The sequence below is a fragment of the Balaenoptera borealis genome (assembly GCF_965194805.1).
Source record: "Balaenoptera borealis genome assembly, chromosome: 1".
Taxonomy (NCBI): Eukaryota; Metazoa; Chordata; class Mammalia; order Artiodactyla; family Balaenopteridae; genus Balaenoptera; species Balaenoptera borealis.
This window is the reverse complement of record NC_138860.1, coordinates 135,544,857-135,556,939: the sequence shown is the minus strand read 5'-3', so window position 1 is coordinate 135,556,939 and position 12,083 is coordinate 135,544,857. Positions and strand designations below refer to the sequence as shown.

At 41.3% G+C, this 12,083-nt stretch overlaps 1 protein-coding gene across 6 annotated transcripts in view; it reads right to left on the bottom strand.

The window, feature by feature from the left end:
• The window catches only part of WLS (Wnt ligand secretion mediator), a 106,353-nt gene that overhangs the window by 9,982 nt on the left and 84,288 nt on the right, over positions 1-12,083 (bottom strand). For all 6 annotated transcript variants that reach the window (XM_082358030.1, XM_082358027.1, XM_082358029.1 and 3 more), the window contains one exon: positions 7,243-7,396. In XM_082358030.1, the coding sequence (XP_082214156.1) occupies positions 7,243-7,396 (154 nt within the window). The remainder of the gene's footprint in view (positions 1-7,242; positions 7,397-12,083) is intronic.

The following is a 12,083-nucleotide window of genomic DNA, read 5'->3' as shown; positions in this document are numbered from 1 at the left end:
CCAAACAGAAAATAAATAAGGAAACACAAGCTTTAGATGACACAATAGACCAGATAGATTTAATTGATATTTATAGAACATTCCACCCGAAAGTTGCAGAATACACTTTCTTCTCAAGTAGACACAGAACATTCTCCAGGATAGATCACCTCTTGGGTCACAAATCAAGCCTCGATAAATTTAAGAAAATTGAAATCATCAAGCATCTTTTCTGACCACAACGCTATGACACTGGAAATCAATTACAGGAAAAAAACTGTAAAAACCACAAATACATGGAGGCTAAACAGTGAGATACTAAAAAACCAAGAGATCACTGAGGAAATCAAAGAAGAAATTAAAAAATACACAGAAACAAATGACAATGAAAACATGATGACCCAAAACCTATGGAACACAAAAGCAGTTCGAAGAGGGAGGTTTATAGCAATTCAATCTCACCTCAAGAAACAAGAAAAAACTCAGATAAACTATCTAACCCTAGACCTAAAGCAATTAGAGAAAGAAGAACAAAAATACCCCAAAGTTAGCAGAAGGAAAGAAATCATAAAGATCAGATCAGAAATAAAAGAAAAAGAAATGAAGGAAACGATAGCAAGTCAATAAAATTAAAAGCTGGTACTTTGAGAAGATAAACAAAATTGATAAACCCTTAGCCAGACTCATCAAGAAAAAAGGGGAGAGGGCGCAAATCAATAAAATTAGAAATGAAAAAGGAGAAATCACAACTGACACCACAGAAATACAAAGGATTATAAGACACTACTACAAACTATATGCCAATAAAATGGACAACCATGAAGAAATGGACAAATTCTTGGAAAGGTACAATTTTCCAAGACTGAACCAGGAAGAATTAGAAAATATAAACAGACCTATCACAAGTAATGAAATTGAAACTGTAATTAAAACTCCTCCAACAAACAAAAATCCAGGACCAGATGGCTTCACAGGCAAATTCTATCAAACACTTAGAGAAGAGCTAACACTGATTCTTCTCAAACTCTTCCAAAAAATTGCAGGGGGAGGAACACTCCCAAATTCATCTACAAAGCTACCATCACTCTGATACCAAAACCAGAAAAAGATATTACAAAAAAAGAAAATTATAGACCCATATCACTGATGAACATAGACGCAAAAATCCTGAACAAAATACTAGCAAACAGAATCCAGCAACACATTAAAAGGGTCATACACCATGATCAAGTGGGATTTATCCCAGGGATGCAAGGATTCTTCAATATATGCAAATCAATCAATGTGATACACCATATTAACAAATTGAAGAATAAAAACTATATGATCACCTCAATAGATGCAGAAAAAGCCTTTGACAAAATTCAACACCCATTTATGATAAAAACTCTCCAGAAAATGGGCACAGAGGGAACCTAACTCAACATAATAAAGGCCACATATTACAAAGCCACAGCAAACATCATACTCAGTGGTGAAAAACTGAAAGCATTTCTATTAAGATCTGGAACAAGACAAGGATGTCCACTCTCACCACTCTTATTCAACATAGTTTTGGAAGACCTAGCCACAGCAATCAGAGAAGAAAAAGAAATAAAAGGAATACAAATGGGAAAAGAAGAAATAAAACTGTCACTGTTTGCAGATGACATGACACTATACATAGAAAATCCTAAAGATGCCACCAGAAAACTACTAGAACTAATCAATGAATTTGGTAAGGTTGCAGGATACAAAATTAATGCACAGAAATCTCTGGTATTCCTATACACTAACAACAAAAAATCAGAAAGAGAAATTAAGGAAACAATCCCATTTACCATTACAACAAAAAGAATAAAATACCTAGGAATAAACCTGCCTAAGGAGGCGAAAGACTTGTACTCAGACAACAATAAAACACTGATGAAAGAAATCAAAGATGACATAAACAGATGGAGAAATACACCATGTTCTTGGATTGGAAGAATCAATATTGTCAAAATGACTACACTACCCAAAGCAATCTAGAGATTCAATGCAATCCCTATCAAATTACCAATGGCATTCTTCAGAGAATTAGAACAAAAAATTTTACAGTTTGGAAACACAAAAGACCCCGAATAGCCAAAGCAATCTTGAGAAAGAAAAACGGAGCTGGAGGAATCAGGCTCCCTGACTTCAAATTATACTACAAAGCTACAGTAATCAAGACAGTACGGTACTGGCATAAAAACAAAAATATAGATCAATGGTACAGGATAGAAAGCCCAGAGATAAACCCATGCACATATGGCCACCTAATTTACAACAAGGGAGGCAAGAATATACAATGGAGAAAAGGCAGCCTCTTCAATAAGTGGTGCTGGGAAAACTGGACAGCTACATGTAAAAGAATGAAATTAGAACACTCCCTAACACCATACACAAAAATAAACTCCAAATGGATTAAAGACCTAAATGTAAGACCAGACACTATAAAACTCTTAGAGGAAAACACAGGAAAAACACTCTTTGACATAAACCACAGCAAGATCTTTTTTCACCCACCTCCTAGAGTAATGAAAATAAAAACAAAAATAAACAAATGGGACCTAATTCAACTTAAAAGCTTTTGCACAGCAAAGGAAACCATAAACAAAGTGAAAAGCCAACCCTCAGAATGGGAGAAAATATTTGCAAATGAAACAACGGACAAAGGATCAATCTCCAAACTATACAAACAGCTCATGGAGCTCAATATCAAAAAAACAAACAATCCAATTTAAAAATGCACGGAAGACCTAAATAGACATTTCACCAAAGAAGACATACAGATGGCCAAGAGGCAAATGAAAAGATGCTCAACATCACTAATTATTAGAGAAATGCAAATCCAAACTACAATGAGTTTTCACCTCACACCAGTCATAATGGCCATCATCAAAAAATCTAGAAACAGTAAATGCTGGAAAGGGTGTAGTGTAAAGGGAACCCTCCTGCACTGTTGGTGGGAATGTAAATTGATACAGTCACTACGGAGAACAGTATGGAGGTTCCTTAAAAAACTAAAAATAGAACTACCATATGACCCAGCAATCCCACTACTGGGCATATACCCTGAGAAAACCATAATTCAAAAAGAGTCATGTACCACAGTGTTCATTGCAGCACTATTTACAATACCCAGGACATGGAAGCAACCTAAATGTCCATCGACAGATGAATGGATAAAGAAGATGTGGCACACATATACAATGGAATATTACTCAGCCATAAAAAGGAACAAAACTGAGTTATTTGTAGTGAGGTGGATGGACCTAGAGTCTGTCATACAGAGTGAAGTAAGTCAGGAAGAGAAAAACAAATACCATATGCTAACGCATCTATATGGAATCTAAAAAAAACAACAACATAAAAATGGTACTGATGAACTTAGTGGCAGGGCAGTAACAAAGACGTAGACATAGAGAATGGACTTGAGGACACGGAGGGGAGGGGGAAGCCTTGGCGAAGTGAGAGTAGCATGGACATATATACACTACCAAATGTGAAATAGTTAGCTAGTGGGAAGCAGCAGCATAGCACAGGGAGAGCAGCTCGGTGCTTTGTTATGACCTAGAGCGGTGGGATAGGGAGGGTGGGAGGGAGGCTCAAGACGGAGGGAATATGGGGATGTATGTATGCACGTGGCTGATTCACTTTGTTGTGCAACAGAGGCTAGCACAGTATTGTGAAGCAGTTATACTCCAATAAAGATATTTTTTAAAAAATACAGTGTATCCCTCTGAGAGTTCATTTTCTAGGTTTCCATGTAATATTCCAAATTAGCTTTTTCCAAGGAGCTTCAAAATCTTGACAAACGCTCCATAATTCCTACGATACATTGTGTGATCTGGCGGCGGATGAAGAGATGAAAAGGGAAGAGAGCAGAGAAGGAAAATGATCGGAGAACCCAACTTGGAAGAGCCCTTTCCAAATGCACAGGGCACAGCACCAGCCAGGTAAGCTAAGGGCACAACAAGCTGCTAGGGGCTTACAGGCTTCTGCAAAGTCACAGTGGGTCATGTCACCACTGCAGGGCTGCTAAATCGTGTGACTAAAAATTGTGTTTATGATCAGAACAGGGTCCCAAAAGAGTCTGCCTGCTAGATTGCTTGAATGTTTTTCAACAAGGGCCCTATTGGCATTTTGGGCAGGATAACTCTTTACTATAAGGGACTGTTTTGCTCCTTGTAGGACATTTAGCATCCCTAGAATCTGGCCACTAAATGCCAGTGGCACGTCCCAGTCATAAATGACAATCCAGTACAGCCATGGACATTTCCAAACACCTCTTTGCAAGGGATTCAGTGGATATGACCTCCTGTTGAGAATAGCTTTTGAGCTTTCTGTGAAATTACAGATCTGTGTGTTGTGTAGACTTCAAAAACAACAACAAATCTGCTGGGGAACAAATCAAGTTCTATTGTCAACGGCAAGGTTTGAAGCCTAGGAGGGTCGCTGCTGTGCTGTGTAAGACGTCCTCGTGGGAGCTGCCTAACACTTGGCTCGCAGCTCAAGCATCTGACCCCACAGGGTGGCAGGCAGTCATCCTGCCTCGGCAGGCCTGGCCACAGCTCCGGCCTCCCATGTGCCTGAAAGTGCTGGGCTTGGGCGAATTCTCACCAGTGTTTAGAAATCCCTTACGTGTGACGGAATCACCCCCTGGGCTGCCACTTTATGAAAGGAGGTGCTCTTCTGCCCCTTCCTTGCTAACGGGAATGAAGAGAACCATAGAATTTTACGGTCCCAAAAGATTTTAAGAGAACACGTACAGGTGGGAGAAGTGGTGCACAGAGAGGGAAGCAGTTCGCCACCAGTCACACAGCAAAAACAACCAGAATAGTGTACGTCCATAAAGTGCTGTAGCACGCAGTCAGTACTCAATAACTGTTACCCGCTAGGATTATTATTCCAACATCCCAGGAAGTCCAGCCATTGCTTTAGGTGGTATATCCCTGGAAGGCAGGAACTCCACCTACTAGGTTCCTGCTTAACACTCTCAAGTCAAGGACAAGTCCATATGGTTTCTGTCAAAGTCCAAGAGGATGGCCATGAAATGAAATCAAGATTCTTGTTCACAAGCCCAGAATCCCTTCCTTTGGCATTATGGAGGGCCACTAAGAGACCACATGCTCCCGTTACCATGCATACAGTAAAACACAGAGTGCTGGCAGTGGAAAGGAAGTTGAAGGCTACCTGGCTCACAAGCTTTGTAGAAGGGAAGTCAATCAAACCAAGAGCTGGGCAGGTGGGAAGGTGAGCCAAAGGTCTTTGTTCTTGCCCAGGACCCATGGCCAGAGATGGACTTGATAGTGTGACAGGAAGTCATGGAGTAGAAAGAAAGAGAGGCCTGGTGTCTAGGATGCTTTTGTACAGAAGAGGCAGGTGTAATACTGGGGACAGATGGTGGCTGAGACCATTCCACGACCCTTGACCCTCAGCACAGATGCCCTCCTATCCCTGCTCCATCCCTCATGTCATCTCAAGGTGACCTACCTCAAGATCACTGGCCCATCTGTGAAATAAGAAAGCTAATCTAGAACTCTTATTTCTAAAGCATTAATGCACTCAACATTTTCAAAGCACCCTTAAGAACCGATCCTGGCCCTTAAGGAGTTAAGCGTTCCAGCAGGAGAGAGAAGGCACAGGCAAACTCATCTACTACACCTACACAGTGAGTGTCACGTGACAAGTGTAGTCATGTTCCCCCAGGCCTGCTCTTCAGAACACTAGTTCCAAATGACACCATGCCTAGAAAAAGGGTTCCAGGGCCAAATGATTTAATAATTTGGAAGTGGGACTACCCTGGTGGTCCAGTGGTTAAGACTCTGTGCTCCCAATGCAGGGGGACTGGGTTTGATCCCTGGTCAGGGAACTAGATCCTGCATGCCACAACTAGGAGCCCGCATACCACAACTAAAGATCCCGTATACCACAACTGCAGATCCGTGTGCCGCAATTAAGACCCAGTGCAGCCAAATAAATAAATAATTTTAAAAAATAATAATTTGGAAGTGCTGTTACCCCCACCCATTTTAGAAGACATAGTACAAATTAATGTGCTAAAGGCATTAAGATATCTTGCAGTAAAATCATATTAATGCTGATTCAAAACCCAATGATTCTCAAACTCATTTGACTACTAAAGCCTACCAACATCCCATGGCAACAATATTCTATCGAATGTAATTTGCCCGACTCCAAGTGGGGTGATCAGGAATGGGTTTGAAGGAGGAGAAAACATTTTGAATGGACCCAAAAGACGAGTAGGGTTTTATCAGGCCCAGATGGAGGGGGGATATGAATCCATCAACTCAGCAGACACTTGCTGAGCACTTCCTATGAGCAAGGCCAACCCTTGGTGCCACGCAGACACGCAGACCTTAAAGCCCTGATCTCTGCTTCAGGGCAGAGTGAAGGGCACTGGCTCTGATTTGACAAAAAGCATCTTTTGTTGGGGGAATAGGAGGCACATGGCCAGGGTAAAGCAGGCATGAAAAAGGGAAGAAAGAATAAGGGTGGAGCCAAACAATGTAGGCCTAAGTATGCAAAGAAAAAGGAGCTCTCAGACGTGTTGTTTACCAGGTCACCTCTTCCATGTTAACAGCACCGGCCCAGGCAGTAATGTTCCCTCTGCCATGGCTGGTAGAAAAACCCCAGGCAAGCCTCTCCCTTCTCCGGGTCTCAGTTTCCTCATCTATAAAATGACTAGACTGACTAAGTTCTCCAAGGCTCCTTGCAGCAGCACCAAAGACAGCACATACTAGCACTTCAGGGGAGGAAGGCTATGGGGACAGGAGAATAGCTACCGGTTTGGATGTCTCAACAGGCTTGCAGGAGAATGAGCAGGGGAAAAACGAAGCTAGCTCCACTTCAACTCAGGGCCTAGTCCCCATCCACCCAATATCTCAGCTTGTGGTTCTCAAACTAGAAGAATAAGTGTAGCACACTTTCCAACAGTCAATTTTGTTCAAAAAATTGAAGAAAGTAAATTTAATGTTTGTCCTAAGACTGGGAGATACTGTAGACTAGAATGCAATATTCCCAATGTATTTTAAAGATTTTTTTTAAATGAGGACTTATAGAAATACCTGCCCTATGCTGGCGTTTTGTCTTACGGCCCCAGAGTCCCTGGAGGTGTTCATTCACACTTGGAGGGAACGTTCGACTGGGGAACCCAGAGTCTTTGCTATCTAAGTCTTGTAGAGACAGAAGCCTACTTATCCTGATTAAAGCTATGCCAAAGAGGCTGGAACTCACCATTGGACTGGTCTTCCCCATAGTTTTTATGGGACGGTGCATACAAGAACATCAAAGCAAAGACATACAGGTTCCACATGCCATAGATGCCTGTAAAAAAGGCACTGTTCACTTGGACCGTGACGCCGCCCCACTTCCAATGGCCTTCAGTCACCTACAGGATAAAGAAGTGACATCCAGTTGGAACCAAGAAGAAACAACTCCAACATAGGAACCAACTAACACAAACACCAAGTCTCTTCCCTATATGGGAAAGTGAAGGGCCCTGTAAGATTCCACCTTTTAATCCGAATCATACTAGTCTGAATTAAGGTTAATTGAGGGCTTACTATGTGTCAGGCACACAGTCAGTGGTTCTCCTCTTGGCTGCACATCAGCATCACCTGGGTAGTGTCTCTTCCTAAAACAGCAGCACATCATTATCCCTAATTTAATGAAACGGCATTTGAGTCTTAACGCTTAACTACAATTATAGTTCCTCCTCTGCTACCTGTCTTCCCAGCTGGATGTAAACTCCCTGCAGGCAGAGACCAGTTCTGGGTTGTTTTCTGCCGTATCTTCAGCACCTGATATACCACAGGGTTGGTTAAATAAACAAATGGGTCCTCGGAGTGAGTAGTTTTCCGGAGTGGGGCAGTATGGAGAAGCCGAAGGACACAGGCTGGAAGTCAGAGACCTGGATTCAAGTCCAGGCTCTACCACTCATTCTCTGTTTAATGTAAGAGAAGTAAGATTAAGACTCTAAACTTCAGTTTTCTGAAGTGCAAAACAAAAACTTGCAGGGTTACTAAGGAGAATTAAGTAAAAATATTTCTAGAAATCTCCTGGCACACAGCAAACACTCAAAAAATCTTATTTTATAATGTCACCCTATGTAAGTCACTCACGAAGGTAACTATGAAGCTTTCATATGCTTTACAATTTGGCAAGAATATTCTGAGGCTGGTTTTGTCTATGTTAATGACTTGGTAATTGTTTTAAGGGCTGATGACATATGGCTTGCACTAACAACTGTCAAGAAAGCTGCTGAGCAAAGGAACTAATAATTTGTGCCAGCTCTGAGATCAATGAAATGATTTTGACCACTTCTGCTTGCTACAGGAAATCTTAAATGGGAGTAAAAGAAAATATTGGACAGATGTTCCTGTGATGAGGCTGGGTTATATAAACCATATCTAGGAGCCCCTCCTTCTAGGAGCTAAAGTGTAAGATGGCAAGCTACCTCTAAATGTTAATGACTTAAACAAGCAGGTTGATTTCGCCTCCTGTTTATGAGGCAGTGGGTCTATGTTCATTTGGTACCCTCTGTATAACCCATGACCCACAGGGGCCCCAGGCAGAATAAAGCTATAAGGACAGGTATTTCCTTCTGAAAGACCTGGAGTGTCAGTTAACTAGGTTAATGGATTATAGACTTGCCAGTTTTAGTTTGGCCTTGTTAATACATAATTTTTCATTTTTGTGATTCATAAACAAACCACCACCACTAACTCTTATTTACTTTGGGAAATAATTCACTTTATATGACATGCTCAGGAAAGTTTTTTGGCAAAGAAGGATTTCATAACCATCAATGATTTTAGAAAAATGTACCAGCATTCAAGCTATTTAGGACTGCTTCTTAGAAACGTCTCCAAATGTCACTCTTCTTACTTTTAAGTACAGAATATCCTATCTTTATAAAAATTACAATACTTAGAGCATACTTAAGATGATTTTTAATGTATATAATGGAAGGGGAGAAGTAGCCTTAAGACAGTTTTTGGAAATCCATGTACCTGCTATCATAACAAAGGGAACTCTTCTTTATGTGATCAAGGAGGGGAAATGAGGCTGGGAGAGCTAAAGGTACTGTGGAGTAAGGCAGTTCTTATTTTCTTCTACTCTGTTAAGGCAGTGGGCCCCTCAGCTAGGGGAAGGGCCTGCAGGAGAGCCTACTTCCCATAATATAAGCTGGGAATACTCAGTATTGACAAATTTGCTGAAATTGATTCTTGCTGGGACTGGCATAACTGATCTATCTAAGGAAACACCCCCCTGCATGGCTGGTACACAATGGCGCTCTGCAGACAGATATTTGTTGAATCAACATGGGCAAAAGCACAGGGACGCGTGCAAGAATGCCAGCACAAATACAGGGAGGTAGAAAGGGGGTATAGAAAGAGTCACTTTTAGGAAATATCTGACTAAGAAGTAAAAAGAAAATATTGCAGTCCATAGTAAACCATAATAATTACACTTAAAAGTAAAAGGAGTAGTCAATGACCTAATGAGTAGTCAATAGGTCAAATCATTTAAATAGTGCTCTCTACTATATTCCTTTATTATCACTTAAAACAAATCGTTAACGTAGATATTCACAAAGCTAAGACTTTTAGAAATAATAACAAGGATAATGATAGTTAACGTTTATTCAGTGCTAATGATGTGCCAGGCACTATACTAAGAACTGTACGTGGAAGATATCATTTAGTCTTAATAACAATCCTATGAGGTAGGCAGGTAATATCTCCACTCAACTGACGGGTAAACTGTGACACAGAGTATCTTGCCCAAGATTGCTCAGCCAGAAAGTTGTGCCTCTGACCCACCAAAAAGGTGGGTGTTCCTAACCATTATACAACACAAGAGTAGGAATATTATCTTAAATAGGATGAGTCTCTTAGTTAGAGAGACTAAGAGGCAACTATTATGTCAGGTCAAATTTCCTTTGAAATTCACTTAATTGAGCACAATGCACATATTTATACAGTATGTGTGTATATATATATATACACACACAGGTTTTTATATTCAAATCTGTAATTATATGAACTATGTATCCCAGATGTAGTAATGTTCGGTATATAACAAACTAGATATATATGCAAAATACAGTTTTACAGTAGAAACACTGAAGTGACATGCTTATACTATGAGGGACGCACTGGAACCAGGACTGGCTGAGGACACAGTAGATTCATGCCCCCATCTCACGCTTGCTTTGGGACACCTGCACTTGTTTAAAATGGAGTTGCAGAATTACCCACACTATTTGATTTGTAATGTCTAAATGCATTACTTCCTGCTGAGGGCAAGGAGTTGAATTTGCATAAACGGACTGTATACATAATGTCACTCTACTGTTTGGAGACCCCATTGTGCTTTCCCCTCTTCTCTCCCAATTATTCATGCCTGAGACATCCTGAGCTCCGAGTACATTCCCACCAATATGTACCACAATGAGCAGCCTCAACAGAGCAGGCCTTGTAAATCCAAAATCTTATTAATGGCAAGGCAAAGAGGTGACAGTCACCCCCTTTAAACTTCCAGAGAGAAAAATCAGGTAGCCCCAACCAAAAAAAAAAAAAAAAAAAAAGAAAAGAATCTCCCCTCTGCCTGAAGTCTTATTTCTAAAAGTCCCCGTTTTTCCTGATTTCACATTTGAACAATTTACTTTTGTGTGAAACCACCCAATTATACCCCTGTAGCCAAGTGAAGGTCAAATCCCTTTACACCCAGTAGTCTTGACAACCAACATTCCACTTTACAACGAGATTTCCAAATCCCAGACACAGGCTCTCTTACTGGAAACATTTCCTCTGTAAGTAACAGAATGAAGTGATCACATACAAAAAAAAGAACTGGGGAAGGCTCTCTGGGAGTTTGCTGCATGTGGCTCGACCTGAATGTCAGGCACCTGGAATCCCCTTAGTGAAGGTCAGTGACCGTCTTTCCTGCATTGCACTTCTGTTCCCTACTGCCTGCCACCCCTAAATGGAATGCCTCTTTCTTTTCCAGAGGGAAGGGGCTAAAATACCAGACTGTGACGTGCCATCACTTGGTTGCTATGACTGAGGCCATTTAAATGGCAGGCATTAAAAGACTGCACCTCAGTACCCAACTACAAAGCCTCAAGGTCACTGCATTCCACAGCTTCCGTCGGCCTTTCATTCCTGGCCTCAGAGCTTCAATATCCTGGCGAGATCCCCTCGCATTATATTTCATGGGGCTTAAATGCAAGCTCTCCCAGCAAGCCTGAGAGTATAATGGGAGTTTTAATACATTCCTTGTACCTAAGGCTGGGATCTATTTCAGAAAGTTACCCAATAGGTTTTCTTTCAGGTGAGCTCATTGCTGAGACATTCCAAAATGACATTAAAAAATAAATCCTGTGATGACTGTATTAACACAGTACCTGGGACACTGAGAGTTATGCCTGAAAACGTCTTAGATATCTATAAATAAACCTTAAAAAAAAAAAAAAAACCCAGCAGGAGGACTCTAAGGAGCTAATGGAATCCAACAGACCTCATCGCTACCCCCTTAGAGTTGAAACCCACTCCAGGCCAACTGTCGCAGCAGATATAAAAAGCCAGCCACAGGCTGCAGCCGTGTTAGAAAATACTGGGCAGTAGAATATTAATCTTTTTCTCCGAAGAAAAGCCTGCGACTTGGAAGGTTGGCCTCCTTTGCTTCAGAAAGGTGTACTAATGAAACATGTACAAGATTAAATCTGGGCAACATGTAGCCAGCTTCAAGATCAGCCAAAAATCCCTCTTGCCTTCAGATGGGAGAGACGCTCTGCAGAAACAAGAGAGTAAGTGGGATGGGATGGGGCCATGGGGGAATGACTTCAGCTTTCTAAAGTAGCAGAAGCACGTTGTTAGGAGCAAAGGGGTCCTTTCTTTCTGCCTCCCTGAGGACGTATCTTGGCATTACATTTTATTCCTCAGCCCATCTTCCTCGAGGTTCTGTTTCTCCAAGGAGTGTGTCCTGCTCTCGCAGCCTTGCAGAACTGGCTGTATTAAGCGTCACAGTGCATTACTGAGGGACCGGAGGACCGGAAGGCATTTTGGGCA